Here is a 17224-nt window from a genome sequence, read left to right as displayed (position 1 = left end):
TGTCACTTGTCACCATGTGATGGGTTATTTTGTCTAATTTAGCTCTGAGATCGAGTTGATGTATTCTAAGTTGGTGTCTTAGTTTGGGTGCGGGTGGTAGTTGTTTATTTAGGGTAACAATCGGGTTAATTTGGCAGAAGTCTCAATTCCCACAGTAAAAGCTCCGAAGTGACACCAGATACTATCGGTTATGGGCGAAATTCTGTAACTTATGCTTCATTTAGTTGCACTTTGTTCTTTTTCGCTGCGGAATAGCAGAATGAGAATTGGCCAGTCAGTAACATGAACATGAGACGGTAGGCTGGTTTTGGCTGCTCGGTTGATGAAACGCTTGTCTTGTTTCTTCCCTAAATTTTCTTTCTCTCTCTTACTCGCAACGCTCTCTCTCCTTTTCTCAGTTTGGTTCCCGAAACGAGACCAATGTAGGATGCATCGAATTTGAGCACCTCCTAGTTGAGCGCTGTGTGGTGAGCAGTATGGGCAGTTCTTTGAATAGTATTGGCAGTCTTATAGCATGTGTTCTCCGACTTTTGAATTGCAAGTGTCTCGTTTTTTAAGTGTCAGTAGCACAGTTGTATAGTGCAATCGAGTTGGATGCTCGAGGCCTGTGGTTTGATTGCCATTAAGGGATTTTCATTAGAACCAAGCTTCTTTTTTTGCAAGCTTACTCTCAAATACAAGTGCTCATTTTGTGGCACTTCTGCTATAATCACAATCTGTAGCGTTGGAAGTACATAGCATTTGTTCTCTGCTTTATTTGTGGCTAGTGTTTGTGATTCGTTAATCGTCCTTGGCTGAGCGCTTAGTGTACCAGAAAGTCATGCTTTTCTTTTTTGTGCTGAAAGTAAGCACAGCTTAGCAAGGGTTGCTACTTACCAATGATGCGCTTGAAAATGATTACCACCAATTTTGTTCTGTAACGAATTGTTGAATGTTGCGAATTGTCAATAGTTTCAAGATAAAATTTGATTGAAAAAATTTAAATAACTTTGAATGCTGAAACTAGTTTCGGGTAAACCACCAATCATCCGTTATAATCTGTAATAATAGTGGACTCACCAGTTGTCTTTATGATATATGTAGGTCCAAAAAAGCCAAGAATCTCGACCAAATTTAGTTAACAAGATTTCTCCAAGCACTATGAATGTCCGACATTGCCAAAATGTTACTGCTTTTTGTTACTGCTATTCTGTGTCCAATCAATTTCTAGACATTTCCTTGACCAATTGGACTTGTTGGCATTTTTTTTGAGTTACTTAATTGGAAAACCATTCCTTTATATCCCCGAAGAAATAATGAATGTCTAAGGAGTTAATCATGTCACATGGATTTATTACCCTGTTCCCTGTAATACTGATTGATTATTCATCTTCTTTGTTGACAGCGAAAAGGACAAAGTAACGAAGAGTTCCCTCAAAACAAGGATGGACTAATGCCATTACTGATAATTCAACGGATTACTACACTATGGCTGAAGAAAGGGGCAGAAAAGACAACGAAGAAGAAGAAGACGTATTGTGCAACTGAGATTTGAGGTGCAATTGTAATACAGAAAAGAAAGTCTAATGTTTCAAGCCTCTCTTTGAGAGATTGTCCTAATCCTGATATCCCAAATGACATTATTCGCACATAAAACTGAATAAAAAAATGCAGTATAAATCCTCTGTGAGCTCAAACTGCCCTTCATCGTCTATTTGAAACTCTAAAAGTTTCTAAGTGTTTCGTTTTTTTTTGCATTTTAAGGGCTTTTGAAACTTAGTCATTTGGGACGTACTCGGTTTAAAAGTTATCGAAAGAACGGAGACATCGAATAATGCCTATGCTTATTGAAGTTGTGTTGAAAGCTATTTGGATAGAGCTTAAGTTGAAAATTGTTGAAGTGATATAATTTGTTGTTCATGCTTTTATAAATGTGATCAAATGTTAGGCTGATTTTCTAAATTGATTATTATATCGAAGTGAGACTCTTTTTTATATGCAAAATAACACGATCGTCGCAATGGGCATGAGTAAATAGAAGAGCATAGGCGAAGCATAATTGCGATATGTTCAACACTTTTCGGTGGTTGTTACGTAACATTGGCTCTGAGACCTAATTTTCAAATTGTAGCAGTATTTGCAAATCAAATTAACTTTTCGGAAATATGTGTTTTCGGCTTGTTACTCTGTCTTGTCCTAGATATTTCATACCCTAGGGGAATGGGATTACTACGTGAGTAAGAGGAAAAAAGATACCGTGTATCCATTGGACCATTGATAAGAACAGAAGAGTGGATATAATTCAAACAATGTGACAATCGGAAGACTTTCAAGTTACCATTTGTTAAATATGAATACGTCGTTGAAACCCTTGGTGGAAAAACGTTGCTTATTTAACAGAAAAAAAAGAGAAAATTAGACCAACACATTTGTTCATCTTGTAATAATTTCTGAATGATGGGAGAAAAACGGCTTATTATTAACTTTTTTTGGCTAAACTCTGTTTTGTCTCAACTCGTTTTTACATTGTAACTCTTGATTCTTTTTTATTGAAGATATTGATGATAAACAAAAACTGGTCTTCCCTTTCTCACATTTCTCTTCTCTTCGCTAAATTAAACTTGGCTATTTCTTCAGTTACGCACAGCGCTTTCTATTTTCAATTTCAACTCACTGTCTATTCCAGTTAGAATGATATTATTTCAGCTACCACCATTTTCAACAGTTCAATTCAACAATAGTCAATTCATTAAGTTTTGCTTCAGCTAATATCTTTGAATCTACGTCATTTCAACAGTGTATTTGTGCTTCTGTCATGTTAATATTCTCAGGACGCGTTTTGTACGGTTGTGCTGTTGCTGTTCCGATCACTGAAAGCAGGGAGGCACTTTGTCTTCGGGCGTTTTTTATTTTTTGCCACTCAATCAGGAACCTCAAATAATCATCAGAATGGGTGAAGTGAAGCATCATATCACCCTTCAGTAGACCCTTCTGTCGCAATTTTGAGCGATTAAAGCTTGCGCCTGAGAAGTTGTTGCAATATGGCTTAGAGTTTTTACTAAAGCCATGAAAATTTTTACTTTCGGAAAATTAGTTTTTACGCTGCATTTAGCGTTCGTTTTAGCATTTTTGTGCCATAAAAAAGGTGTTAATTTTTGTTTTTAATCGTTATCGAGGCCAACCTTAGTCGATTATGCCAGGTTTACTCATCAGGCTCTAAGTTTTGATGTAGTTTCTCTTGGATATGTACAGCCGCTGATTATCCTTGTTTTAAATTAGATTTCGTTTTGGACATATATTTTGAAGCATATAATTGTGGAACTTAATCAGGTTTGAACTGTGCGATAATTGGCTGAAATTTTTCGGTCATTCAATTCTGTTATCCGAATATTCCCCATGTTTGTTGCGAACATGAAGTACGAAGGAACTTTGTACTCAAATGTTTTTTTTTCCGGAAAAATCAAGTACTCCAAAATCTCGTCAGATGAGGTCATAATAAAGGTTTCAGTCGTGATTTGATCAATATTTTTGGTCGAATCATTTCCGAGTAGCAAGTGTTCTGTTATCCGGCGCTGAACTATTTACAGTAAAGAAACATTCAGTAAGATGCCTTCTTTCATACAAAACCAGAAGGAAACTACGGATTAATGTGGATGAGTTAGTACTAATTGCAAATGGTTTGCAGTTTGCCAGTTTTTCTTTTTTTTTGCCTCTCCGCTTCCGAAAACGTGAAAAAAAATCAGACATTCGATTGTGTTGATACTTTATTTGTTAATTGATTTTTGCTGTAATCGGAGCTTCTTTTGCTACTAACGCTGCAAAAGCTACTCCTGTTTCAGTAGGATGACTTCTTTCATAAACGTCTGACTGCCTAAAAGAATAGGGGGTCAAGTATCGTATGTCAAGAGCCTTTCAGCCGTGATTCGAATTACGAAACAAATGTCTATTTTGAGAAAAACTGGTCTGATTTTTATCCTATCCAGACCAATTTAGAGTAACATAGGCTTCATAGGCTTATTTCAATTTTTTTTATTTCTTTTTATAGAGCTGCTTTTTTCTCTAGTTCTCGCTTGTTTTTTTTTTGCGAAGCGCAGCTTCGCCTCTGTGTCTTAATTTGGTTTTGGCGTTGGTTTTAATTATACCAACATTTATTTAATAAAAGTTTCAGCTTGGTTTTCTTTTTCTATCTATTTGATTTAAAAGATTTTGGCTTATTGTGTAGCGGTATATTTTCCTTAGCGTCGTTTGATAGTGTCCTTTGTAGTGTCGGCTTAAGCTTGGTCGGCTTTGTTACCGCTTGTTCACTTTTTTTCAACTGCCATGTTTTGCTGTGGCATTTTTTGTCAAAATTAATTTCATTTTATTCAATACAAATCGAGACGAATATATGAAATTTTGGTATTTTTTTGTCCTTTTTCGATACTTAGTGTTTCGATAGATCTTTGTCTTATCGACTTCTGCCTGTAGTTTTTTTCCGGCTAGTTTGCTATGCTATGTTTGTGTTGGAATCGAAAGTGGTGCGAAGCTCCGCTTCTAATTTATGTAGACATATATTGTGTCGGATTTGAATCATTTGAGCTTTTGTCATAAAAGTTCCACATTTTGGTTTTTGTATTTCCCAATTTTTGCTTATTTTTATAGCGTTTTTTTATAATTTCCTGAAGTTTTATCCTGGATGTTTGCTGATTCAACAGTTTTCTGAGAACCATAGTGAAGCTACGGATTATATGGATGAGTTTATACTAATGGAAATGGTTTTTGCATTTGGCCGGTTTCTCTTTATTTTTTGCTGCAGATGATATGATTTTTTCCTCTTCCGAAATAAGCCTAAAACTAAGAGAAATTGCGGACTTTCTATTTTCTTGATATTTCGTTCTTCAAATTATTTTTGCCGTAGTCAGAGCATTTTGTACTACTTACGCAGTAAAAAGCTACTCTTGTTTTAGTTAGTTTTTTCTTTTCAGTTATGAATGAAGCAGCATCAGTTTAGAGCAAGTGCAATAATATAGACTCAAGTATCTTCTTAATTTACCATGGAAACCAAACTATGAACGTCACGAAAAGTGATCACAACACTTGTTTCTGCGCGCTGAAGCGCATTTTTCACACGATCAACTCTGTTGCCTTCGCAATACCTGGACGATAAACTTCAGAGATTTGAGTCCCATTATTGGGCTGGGATATCTTTTTATTGTATTCGTACATTTTGTTCAAATTGTTGCTTGGTAATCAGAATATCATTACTGCCGATTATTGTTACTGCCCCTATTTAGTTTGTTAATGTATTAGGAGACACCTGTTTTGAAATAGTGCGTCGACTGCAAGATGACAGCTTCGAAACCGGATGGAAAAGATGCTCAGGAAGCTTCCGGAGGTCTTCAGCGCAAACTCAGTACCAAGTGAGTATTCATTTCAAGTTTTTGGATAACCTGCAGTAATATTTGGCAATTTCATTCATTGCTGCCTGTTATTTATTAATAAAGCATTTGAGAGATGTGTACCGCAGGAAATCGGAATTAAGCCGTTCTCAATGCAAGTTTTTCTAAGTCTGGAGCTGCAGTTTTGAATCCTGCAGTGACCTAGCCTTTCGTTTTTCAACTTTTTTTTTGCACTTGATCGCAATTCGTGCTGCTTTTCTGCAAACGTTTGGCTGATATTTGGAGCTTTTTTTCAGGCTTTTGTAGTTTATTTTAAACCGATATTTGTTTCATTTCAGAGGAGAAGGCTTGTACAGGATGTTGAATGTGGAGAAAGGTGCTTCCAATGAAGAGATCAAAAAGAGCTACAGAAAAGTTAGTAATTATATTCGCAACTTGCATGGAACTTGCATCTAGTAATTGTATATATCCCTCATACTATGGTTACAATGATTGATCTATCTGAAAACAGACATAATTTTAATAATGATGGTCTCCCAGACTGAGCTCTTTTTAGATGAGTGTTTATAAAAATTAATGTGTTGAGTGTTGAATTCTACTGGAAACAGTTTACTATAATGATTACGAATGTTATGGAATTGAGGAGATTTGTTTCAGATGGCGCTCAAATATCACCCAGACAAGAACCATGACAACCCTGAAGCTGCAGAAACGGTAAATAAGTTCAACTAAAATGTGCTTCTGGATTGTTATGGCACTAAAAATGGCATGGAATTTGTCCAAATCTTTAATGATGCCTTTTTTAAATATCAGAAAGTTTACACTCATATCCTGTCACAAGAGGAAATTTAATGCGAATGCGTGAAATGATAATTTTTATTTGAAAATTGTCAAATTTCATTACTATCTTGCTTTCGAAATATCTGCGCTTAAGCAGTTTTTAGTCAAACTCGAACATAGGAGAATTCCTATCAAAAATTTGGGTATTAGTTTTTAATAGTTTTTTTGCTCGCCTCATTTGCAAACTACAGGGAGTTGTTGTTGTATTTTTTTTCAGCAGAACATACATGTTTGGTTGATATAACTTCTTGGTTAAAAAGGAATTATTACATATCAAGGAATTATTACATTTACAAACAATCAACCATGTTTTTGTGGATGTGAATATTGTGCTTTATTTGCTCTTATTGTGCACTTGTAGTTCAAGGAGATTAACCGTGCACACTCGGTGCTGACAGATGAGCAGAAGCGGGAGATATATGACAAGTATGGCAGCAGGGGACTCCACCTCATGGACCAAATGGGACCCGAGGTAGAGTGACCACAACACAATACCATGCGGTCCACTACGCCCTATTTTCGACTCAGTTTGATAAAGAAATCAATAAGTATACGAGGGTTACTTAATTGGGGCTCTTCTACACTGACATACTGACATTTCCACCCTTTATTCTGTAGATTGAGAAAAATTGTCAAAATGGTCAAACATGACCCCCAATATTTGTTCCTTGGTCCCGTCATTTAATTTTACTACTTCGAGTATTGCTTTTTTTTCGTGTGATTCGCTCGTACTGAAATTACTTTTTTGTTTCAGGCAGCCAAAGTGTACTTCGCTCTCAACAATCCTGTCTCAAAGGTTAGATTCTATTAAAATAAACAGTTTTTTTCTGTTAACTCTAAATGTTTATTGCATCAACGTGTCTCTTCTTTTTGTAAATTCAACGTGGTTTTTGCAAAATGTCTTGTCTTTTTTTGTGTACAAGGTCGTCTTCGATACGTTTAACTTTTAAATGTTTAAACTTCATTTATTACGCTCGCGTCAACTTAGTGTATTTTTTAGGACATTCTATTTTTTAAACCTAAGGCGCAAATATTGGACTCTTTTTTGATAGCATGTGTGTAACAGTCGTTCACTCGCGTCGCATATGAGTTTAAGAAAAATGGGACCTATAACTATTGGCTCAAGGGTCAGGGACAATATCTCTTGTGCTTCTGTACCGCAGTCACGCTTATGACATGGAACTTAAGGATAGTTACAGCTTAAAGGCTAATACCAAAAAAACCCGCCACTCTAGATAGAATTTGGTAATCCCCCATTACTAGGTCTCTAAATATCTAAAACACGCGAATGCCGTTAAAAACAGGCTTGGGACCTCAATAAAATACTTTTTGTTTTCTATTGTACAGTGAACATTTGATCCATTTCAGATGGAACAACCTAAAACTCGCTTTACTCCACTGTAACTGTACAAAATGCACTCAAATAATTAAATTCAGTACTCACATCTAGGCAAAAACTTGGACCATAGGGTCACTTGAGTAGGAGACGTTCCTAATCAAGGCTCCTTTTGCTCCAGGCTCAGCACTCACGAATCCACTCTTTGTGCGCTCTATTAGGAAAAATACAGCTCTACTCAAGTTGGATATTATCTGGTAATTTGCGAATCGCAATTTATGCCTAGACTGAGTTTTTGTCAACTTTCCCCAATTGTAAATTCGGTCGCTCTGATTATTTGACCATTCGAACAAAAAACTCCATTCGAACGAAAAATTACTAAAACTTCTGCCGTAAGACCGACTGGCACAGTGCTTTGGCATTCGAATAGCAATACGTGAACACAGTTGATGCATTTTATTTCATCAAGTGAACCGATGAAAGCTCTTTGTTTCAAACAGTATAACAATAATAAAACTCGAATTCAGACATTTTCTAACTCAATATATCTAGCAATTTCTTGAAATGCATAATTTATACGTAATGCGGCTTTATGCTTCGCAATTGTTTATAAGCAAAGTTAGTAAGGTTGCCTTCAGTTTGTTAAAATCCAAATTGTTACTTGCAAAATTGTGTCTCTTTGTATTTGGTGCCATTTTTGCTGAATCTCATTGACATTTTTTTAGCAAATGTAGCTGCTTTATTCGTGACTAGTGTTTGTCGGTGGTTAAGCGTGCGTGGTTGAGTGGTTAGTGCATAAGACTCAGAATCTCTTGATTGCAGTAGGTCGTAGATCCTAGATTCAGCCGAGTTTTTGATATTTCTATTATTTGTTATTGCACTTTCTAGAGCTGTTTTTTTTCGTGTTCTTTTTTTTATGTAATTTTTTTGTAGAGTATCTTTAGACAATTTCAGCCACTTTAAAGTTTCGGAGCTTATTACGCAAGCAAAGCTTGTGTTTTAGTACGAACTATCTTTTTTTCCCAACCTAAGTCGCAAAATTTTGTTGCGATAAAATGTGTTCATTTCGAAAGTGTTCGTTTTGATTAATAACCAGCTATTAAGTACAGCCAATGCTAAGGATAGCAACACAGACTATTTTTGTACCGACTTTTGTAACGAAAAAAAAAACGGAATATTTGTGCTCGGCGAGGTTTTTTTTTCTTCAGACAAATTTCGGTTTTTAAACTATCTGTTTTTGACGGGATTTTTTCATCATTCAAATGGAAGTGTTGTCTTGAGCTTAATTTTGGAACGATATTTCACCTGTGATCTTTCGTAAAGTTTTGGGGGTTTAAAGATTGCTATTATGGCAAATTTGGGACAATTGACGCGCGATATATTTCGCGCTATTAACGCGGAAGCGGAGATTTAATCCCTCTTAGAAATCGTTCCAAATTGGTTGAAGGAAGCTTATTCGCCATAATTGATTTGTTACTAGGAGCGAAAATTATCACTTTGTACTTTACTTTATATGGCGTGCCGGGGGGATGAGTTTCACAAAAAATCTCAAATTTTAAATCTCATTCTATTTTTATTGCATTCAATTTTTTGTTATTACTGCTCCCTAGACTGCTCTATAAATTGAGATTGTTAGTTGGTTTTTTTTTTCAAATTGACTGGTACTGCCAATGCGTCGTGATTGGCGTGCGTCACTTGAGAAATTTTGTAGTCTCAAAGTTTTACTCATTCAGTTTTTCCCAGTAGCGTTATTGGTCATATTTTTGCTTCTGTATGCGAAGAGCAACTTCGCCTCTGTGTAGAAATTGGGTATTAGATGCAAAAAGTTTGGACATACATATTGGTTTTTTAAACAGCAATAAAATAATTTGAAAAAAAAATGTCCAAGAAGCGATGTTGTGGCTTATACGTACATGCAAACTTGGATCAAAGGTGGTAGATAATTGGTTTTTTATTATTTCCTAGCAGCCCATTTCCCAGCTAACGTAATCCACTTGTAATTTCTAGGCCATCTTCATTTTCTGCTCGATTGTGACTGGATGCTGGTGCTGCTGCTGTTGTTGCTGTTGCTGCAACTGCTGCTGTGGCAAGTGTAAGCCAGAAATGCCTGACGAGGACAACCCCTTCATGAGTAGCAGTGATCCTGAAGATGGTAGCAGTGATAAGGAGAAGGAGAAGACGAAGAGTGAAGCGAGTAGTAAGAATGTAGTCACTAGTCAGCCCTCCACAAATGGTGAGTTTTGTGAATGAATAGAGTGTGATCAGTTCTGTTTTTCAATCCAGCAAAGCGTGAAAACATTTTTCCATAGTTCAAGTTCAACTCACTAGACAATCCGATTTTACGTGGAATGACTTGTGTAGTTTTTGGTGAAGTTTTCACAAACCAGCTAGGTTGATTTCGTTCAACGACCCAATAATCAAATATTTTCACTAACAACCCATTTTTTGATAAATTTCAAAATTTAATTATAACCTGATTTGTACGGAAACTATTTGATCTATTGTTATTATTTTTCCATAAATCAATTAATAAATTAACGCATATCCTACTCGCAATTGAGATGTGAATTTTATTCCTCGACATTTCAAGCGCTCCCAATAATTGTGATAGTTGGAGCATCGCGAAGAAATTCCGAAAACCCAGAAGAAGAAGGCAGTGGTGATACTTTGCAAAATTCAGACAGCAAACAAGTCACCACCAACTCGGAAATTTCCTCGCCGTCGGAAAAAGTTGAAGAAAACGGCGGACCTGGCAAAAACGTTGCATCAGAGCCAAACAAAAATACGGAAAAAGACAAGAAAGTTAAAGATGATACAGAAATAGAGTCGAGCGCTTAGAAACAGAGTTTTGCGCTTTCTTGAATTATGAACGTAGTTGCGCAGTGGAAAGGTAACTGTACTGCCGTGTAGATATGTTTGATCCGTCTTTATGGAAACCCCAATTTCGCGTTTGGAAGACGTTATGCTTGTTGCACGTTTAGTGAATCATCAAGTAGATACTTTTAGTTGAATCACTGATATTATTCTTCCATATGATTTGTCTTCTGCGAGCCTCTGCATTGCTATGTTATCAAATTAATCTAAATCATTTAATTTTCCGACCACTTGCTTTATAGTAAGCGAGCATGAGTTTTTTATCAGGAAGACTCGAAGGAAGACACATCCTTCGAGTCATTTTTCACTGGCTGTCTGTTATCATCATAATTATCTTCCAATTGTTGAGACTGAAACAGGTTCTCTTTTCCCATCATCTCTAACAACTTCTTTCATGGATTTGGTATATTTGCCTTTGTATGCTAAATGCAATTTCGCTTCTATTTTAATTTTGTCGGAGTTTGAATAATTTTATACATATTATATACGCAAGTCAGAGAGCGTAGTGTACATTACGAATCAACACTTTTTTATATCCCAGCTCTCGGAAAATAGTGTTCATTTTGGTGGTCTGTTTTGCTGCATAGCATTGCGTATTTCATAGCATATGATACGCGTTATTGGTAACTAGTTTTACGCATTTCAATCATTTTTGCTTCGCCTTTGTGCTTAGTTTTGCTTGTGGTTAATTCCAGCCTCGCCTTTGTTTTTAGTTTTGTTTGCCATGCTGATTTCAAATTTCCCCCTGAAAAGTTTCTTTGAACTTCCAATTTTCAAATAAGCTGTTTTTAAGTGTCAATGAAGATACTTATATAGGTCGTGTTTAATTTTTATCCCGGAAAAAATATTGGTTAGTTATTCACACTAGCGAGCTTGCGAGCGTTAGTGTATTAGTACGAAGCTTCTTTTTTTCCTAGCCTAACTGGCAAATAAAAGTGTTAATTGAAAGCTTTTAGCTTCGCCTTTGTGCTTAGTTTTGCTTGTGGTTAATTCCAGCCTCGCCTTTGTTTTTAGTTTTGTTTGCCATGCTGATTTCAAATTTCCCCCTGAAAAGTTTCTTTGAACTTCCAATTTTCAAATAAGCTGTTTTTAAGTGTCAATGAAGATACTTATATAGGTCGTGTTTAATTTTTATCCCGGAAAAAATATTGGTTAGTTATTCACACTAGCGAGCTTGCGAGCGTTAGTGTATTAGTACGAAGCTTCTTTTTTTCCTAGCCTAACTGGCAAATAAAAGTGTTAATTGAAAGTGTTCACTTACATGGAAATTTAATTCTAGCATTAGAAATTGCATAGCATCTGTTCTCTGCTTTATTTGTGATTATTGTTTGTCATTAATTAAGCGTCTGTAGCTGAGTCGTTACTGCGTGAAACTCATTATCTCTAGGTCTCAGTAGGTCGTAGGTTCAAATCCGAGACGTAGACGAATTTTTACTAATTTGAAGCTTATTTCTACTTTTTTCTTTAGAGCTACTTTTTGTGTTCTCGCTAGTGTTTGCGTGCAAAGTGCACCTTCGCATCTGTGTCACGCTCAAGTTCGATTCTTCACGTCTTGGTTTTTTCTTTCAAATTCATTTTGTAAAAGGAAGGCAACTTACACTCCAATTACGAACTCATTTCAAAAATGGATTTCATTGTTCAGATTCCCAGTAAAAAAAAAACAACCAAATGGTTCAGTTTTTTCAAATTGAGTTATTTGTTTGAAGGGCGCTGATAATACAAGATTATAAACTCGAAATTAAAAAAAAATGTTTTAAATTGAGTCAATTATTTTTTTTCCCGCTTTTTTGAGTTCATGAACACTTCCAACTTTCTGTTGGCTACGTTTTAACCAGCTAAATTGAGGTACCACAGAAACTACTTACGAAGACAAGTGATAGAGTGATTTCAATATTTATTTAAGTGCTTTCAATCTTGATTTAAGCTGCAGTAAAAATTCGCTAAACTATCTCCATGTGTAAAAAAAATGTCTGACATATTTGCTGTCGGACATTTTTTTTTCAGCGAAGAGTGGATAAAAGGCGACATTGAAAGGCTCTGCACTTGAAAATAATGCTGAGATTGCTTTGTATCTTCCTATTTTTATTATAATTGAAAAGCTAATTAATCTGTTTGGGAAGCGAAGCGTAATATGAAGGCTTTCGTTAAATTTGAAATACCACGAAAACTTCTGAAATATTTTTTTACTGTATTTCTTTATTTGTACTTACTTTACGAGCAAGCCAGCAGTGCTTTACGGTCAGTCCCATTGAAATCTAAAACTGGTTTGAAAAAATCAACGCCTTGGCCTGAGATTATTTTTCGTAAAAATTGGTAGTTTGAAATCAGTTAATTTGGCAATTGGCTGGACTAAACTATGCACAATTTTGTCTATGATTCTCATTTTTTGTTTAGAATCCTCAAAAATTTCTTCTGAATTGAATTGAATTGAGACAAGCTTAATGATGTTTGAATTTGTTTTCGAGATTCCGAAACATACGAAAGGGCTTAACTGTGATGCCACAACTGATTTTCTGTGGGTTCAACTGATTTTTTGTCAGGTATCTGAAATTGCATGAAAAAATCTAACCCAACGATGTAGCTGTCGGATCAAGTAAATTGCTTCTTTTCATGCTGTCTGCTTTAGATTTTTGTCTGCTGATGTGCCTGTTTCAATAAACCTTCAGTAAACCCCAACGAAATCATTTTCTCATTCATTTGAGTGCTGGTCTTCGAAAAAAATATGTAATTGCCACTAAACGTCACATTATCACTTTAAATCTCTTTTCGTTATGATTTGAAAATTTTGCTTTTCACTTTTTAGATTGGACAAACATTATAAGATTCTGGAGAAAGTTCATGATAGAATACTAGATTCTTGAATTAATTAATTTCAGATTATTGAATTTATTGTGTAATGCAGTTTTTTTTAAAAGAATTTCAAATCGCCTTCCAATTTGTTTTCTAAAACAAGTATGTTTGAAAAATTTCATTGTCTTGGTTAGCATCTAGTTGCCTTCGTTTAAGTTAGTTTTCGCATGCATCACAGTGTTTATTAATAGCAAAGGAGTTTTGTTCATCTTAACGTTTTCAGATACTTATTTTGAAGAGTTCCAACAGTTAGAGCTGACTAAGTTGATAAAAATGAGCAATATAAATACTGTCATAAAATGTATAATATACTTCGACGTATCATGCAGCGTTGTGACATGATTTCGGACTAAAAAGCAGCTGTTTTCATACTAAATTTTCCCCGAAGATAGTAAATGACTCTTTCATAATAATTTTGCCAGCCTTTAACTGAAAAATAATTAACTGAAAACTTTCGTAAAAGTGGAGACTTTAATTATGTAGAGCAAATGACCTATTTCGAAAAACTTGGTATGCAAATCTTATTTCTAAGATGATATTTATGTATCAAGGCAACTTGAAAATTTGGATTTGCATGCAAGTTTTTGTTGAAATTGGCAGATTGTGCTTTAAATTACGAGTCAATCAACGTCTTCAAGACTTATATAGTTGTGATGATTTTGTTTTTTTTTCGGGATAAGTTTTAAATTTATTCCCGCTCAATTTTGATTTTCGGGGATTGATTTTTGATTTCGTTTAAGTTCAAATTATTTCCTTTTGTTAATAGGAAGGCAAACTCCATTATCGAACAGCAAAGTCGATTCTTTGTCATTTCTTTTGTTAATAGAAAGGCAAACTCTATTATCGATCAGCGATGTTTCGAGAGTAGGTTCTTAGTGAAATTTGATTTCCAACGTCTAAATGAGCAACGTCTCTGTGAACTTGAGAAATTTAATCTGTCAATAACTACATTGCTGAAGCTTGTGATATACTATGAACTTTCTTGTTTTCTCAACCTAAGTCGCAAATCTTGTTGCGATGCAATTGTTGCGACAAAATGTTCATTTTGAAAGTATTATTTGATCCAAGTTCATTTTGATCAAGGTATTAAGTACAACCAACGCTAAGGATATTAACACCGACTATTATATTACAAATAGCACTTTAGCTTCAAGGTATCATGGATCTTTAGCGTAGAGGTAGGGAAGGAGACCAGCAACAAATTAAGAGGGTTCGAAACTGGACAGGGTCAGATGTTTTTAATGAACTTTTTTGTATACTAGTTTAAATGCGCCCGCTCTATAAATTGAGGCATGTTAGTTGGTAGATTTCTTTTTTTTTGCAATTTGACTGGTACTGCTAATGGGTCATAATTGGCTTGCGTCACTTAGCAATTATGAAGACTCACAATTGGCGTGTGTCACTTAAGAAGTTTTTTAGACTCGAAGGTTTACTCATTCAGTTTTTCCCAGTAGCATTATCGGTCGTATTTTTGCTTGTGTATGCGAAGTGCAACTTCGCCTCTGCTTAAATTATCTGGTCAAAACGCATTAAGCTAGAGTTTTAAAATGCGTTTTTCTCAAATTAGGTTGACTTAAGGTTAAAAATGATGAAGATGAAACTTTCTTAGAATTTCGGCAGAATTATTATAGTGCAAGTTTTTTTTTCTCAAAATTTGGGCCTAAAAATTTACCCCAATAATGGATCAGTTTTGGCTTGTTTAGTCAATCAAAAATTACACCAAAACTAATTGGTCGATCACTGATTTGTTGTATCAAAGTGAGCCTCTTACATAGCACAATAAACTTTAAGAAGGGTATACTCTCCAAGAAATAGCGTAAATTGTTTAAAAATTGTTTTTAAGTAAAAATTGGTGTTTTATTTAGTAAAAATGACCTTTTTTGTCTATAATTAATCCCTTCTTAAACTTTTTGGGCTATGTAAGAGGCTCACTTTGATTGACTAAAAAAAGCTAAACTGATCCATTTTAGGGTTAAATTTTGGGCCTGAATTTTGCAAAAAAAATGTGCACCATTTGAATTGTGCTGAAATTCTCTGCAAGTTTTGTCTTCAGCTTTTTTTTAACTTAAAGTCAACCCATTTGAGAAAAACTTGAATTTGGGAAACACATTTAGCGTTTTGAAATTCTAGTTTATTGCGTTTTGTCCGGAGACTTTAAATCAGCACTGTACAGCATTTTGGATTAAAAGCTACAGCATAACAAAAACTAAATCATAATTAAAAATTTTGTGCATTGCTCTTTCGAGTAGTTTTACTCTAAAATCTGACACAGAAATGAGCCGTCTGCTTAATTAATTTGCTATAAACTGTATAAATGTCTGTTGCAATCATATTTTGTTTTTTTTTCCTGCTTCAGAAAAGACGCCTCTGTCGGCAGATGCGAACTACTATGGGAGTGGGAATGAAGAATAGACGCTCAAATGTCATCTAAGAGTCAATGGTATGTGTCCTCAAATCGGCACTGGAATAGAACAAAATGAAAGAAGAGCAATTAGTTCATCTACACAGGTGAAATCTTCACTTGAATGGGAAATTAAAGAATCTGCTCAGTTTCGTGGAAAAGACTTTCGTTTCATTCGTGCAGATAATTCGATCTTTGTTCGCCATAGACTTCAGCAGCCCATCTGTGAATCAAGTTTATTTCCTGATGTTTCAAGAGCCTCTTTAATAAAAATGCCCTTCTTTCGAAGTTTTTAAGGAGCGACTCGTTCAATTTTTTGAACGAATGTTATTCTTAAAGCGGCGATGTACAACTTTTGAAAACTTGAAATTTTGAAGTGAAAATAGAAATAGCAGGGCATAGCTGCATAGTGAAATAACATTAAGGTTGTCAAGCCAGCGAAAGTAAATTTTCGAATAGCAAATTGAAGTGAAAAGGTGCTACAAAATGATCAAAATTGTAAATGTTTCAGTATCGATTATTCATGTAAAGGTTTCTCTACATTCCAGGAAAGGGTGGTTTCAGGGTTTTAAAACGTGTTTTTTTTTATTTGCATAGTCTTATAATTCGTCCCTGAAGCCATCTATAATCAAATTGTTTTTATATCATTTGATATATCGATGCAGGTATATATATTGTTTGTATATGTTGGCAACTGGTATACTTTTCGCCTGTGTTTCGGGATCTGTTGTTGTTCAGTTTCTTAAGTTTCACTTTATCTTTAGTTTATTATTTGATCACTCGAATGAATTATTTTTTCTCAATTAGTTAGACATAAAGTTTAATGGAGCTATGAAATATTAGAAAGATGGAAAATACTATAAACAGTTTGAACAAATTTTATTTTCCCCTGCTTTATGAATGCAATTATTGTTTTCCTGTAATAAAAATGAGATAAATCTCAGTCTTCTGAAACAGGAATATTCGGCCGAGTTGCGGACCACAAGCTCGTTTGCAAAATGGATTAAAAACGAAAATAAAACTCTAATGTATCAGTTGGTTGACATTTGTTCGTGCGGCTATAAACTACGTCAGAAAAAACTAGTAATGGACTTATAAACACATAGTAAAATTTTTGTTAGCGATTAATAAACATTTTTGTTATCTAAGAGGATTGAATTGCAACTAAAATGATTGAATAGTACCACTCAACTTTAACTGACAATTTTTGTGGCACGTGTTTTAGTGTGAAAAAGAGTAGTTTGTTAATGGATCATGTGAGCCATAGAAAACCCATACTTCACCCCAAAGTTCAAAAATCTTTACCGGAGCTCGGAAAAAGATATAAATGCGCCTGATGCTATCCGATTACCTGAATTATCCTTTTCGAGCGTCCGAGAAAATTAAGTCATAAATCAACCGCAAATTCACGTTTCCTATTTGACAAAATTTTGATGCAAAAAGATACGACAAAGGACAATAAACCTTGCCGTAAAACGTTGAAATGCCGTAGCTAGATACGTTATTGCTCAGTATGAAAAGTTGTCTTTTAACCGAACACTTCGTGAGCGAAAGCTAAATTGCTGA

At 35.0% G+C, this 17224-nt stretch overlaps 2 protein-coding genes across 3 annotated transcripts in view; both read left to right on the top strand.

Annotated features, from left to right (window-relative positions):
- Positions 1–2145, top strand: part of LOC134855165 (ras-related protein Rab-14-like) — a 108397-nt gene extending 106252 nt beyond the window's left edge. The window contains exon 7 of the mRNA XM_063871583.1: positions 1385–2145. Coding sequence (XP_063727653.1) covers positions 1385–1433 — 49 coding nt within the window. The 3' untranslated portion in view covers positions 1434–2145. The remainder of the gene's footprint in view (positions 1–1384) is intronic.
- A 409-nt stretch (positions 2146–2554) lies between these two features.
- LOC134855164 (dnaJ homolog subfamily C member 5-like) lies at positions 2555–16601 on the top strand. Of its 2 annotated transcripts, XR_010164456.1 has the most exons (9): positions 2555–2664; positions 4944–5378; positions 5696–5771; positions 6015–6071; positions 6559–6669; positions 6952–6993; positions 9541–9766; positions 10124–10423; positions 15614–16601. XR_010164456.1 is itself a non-coding variant. In XM_063871580.1 (8 exons), the coding sequence occupies exons 2-8, from the start codon at positions 5305–5307 to the stop codon at positions 15667–15669; spliced, it is 642 nt and encodes a 213-aa protein (XP_063727650.1). In that variant the 5' UTR covers positions 2555–2664; positions 4944–5304; the 3' UTR covers positions 15670–16601. The 2 variants fall into 2 exon arrangements, 1 of the variants encoding a protein (XP_063727650.1); XM_063871580.1 differs by lacking the exon at positions 10124–10423.
- Positions 16602–17224: the final 623 nt, after the last annotated feature.

Source organism: Symsagittifera roscoffensis, chromosome 10 (assembly GCF_963678635.1).
Source record: "Symsagittifera roscoffensis chromosome 10, txSymRosc1.1, whole genome shotgun sequence".
NCBI lineage: Eukaryota > Metazoa > Xenacoelomorpha > Acoela > Convolutidae > Symsagittifera > Symsagittifera roscoffensis.
The sequence above is the reverse complement of the archived record's forward strand: the minus strand, read 5'-3'. Positions and strand labels throughout refer to the sequence as shown.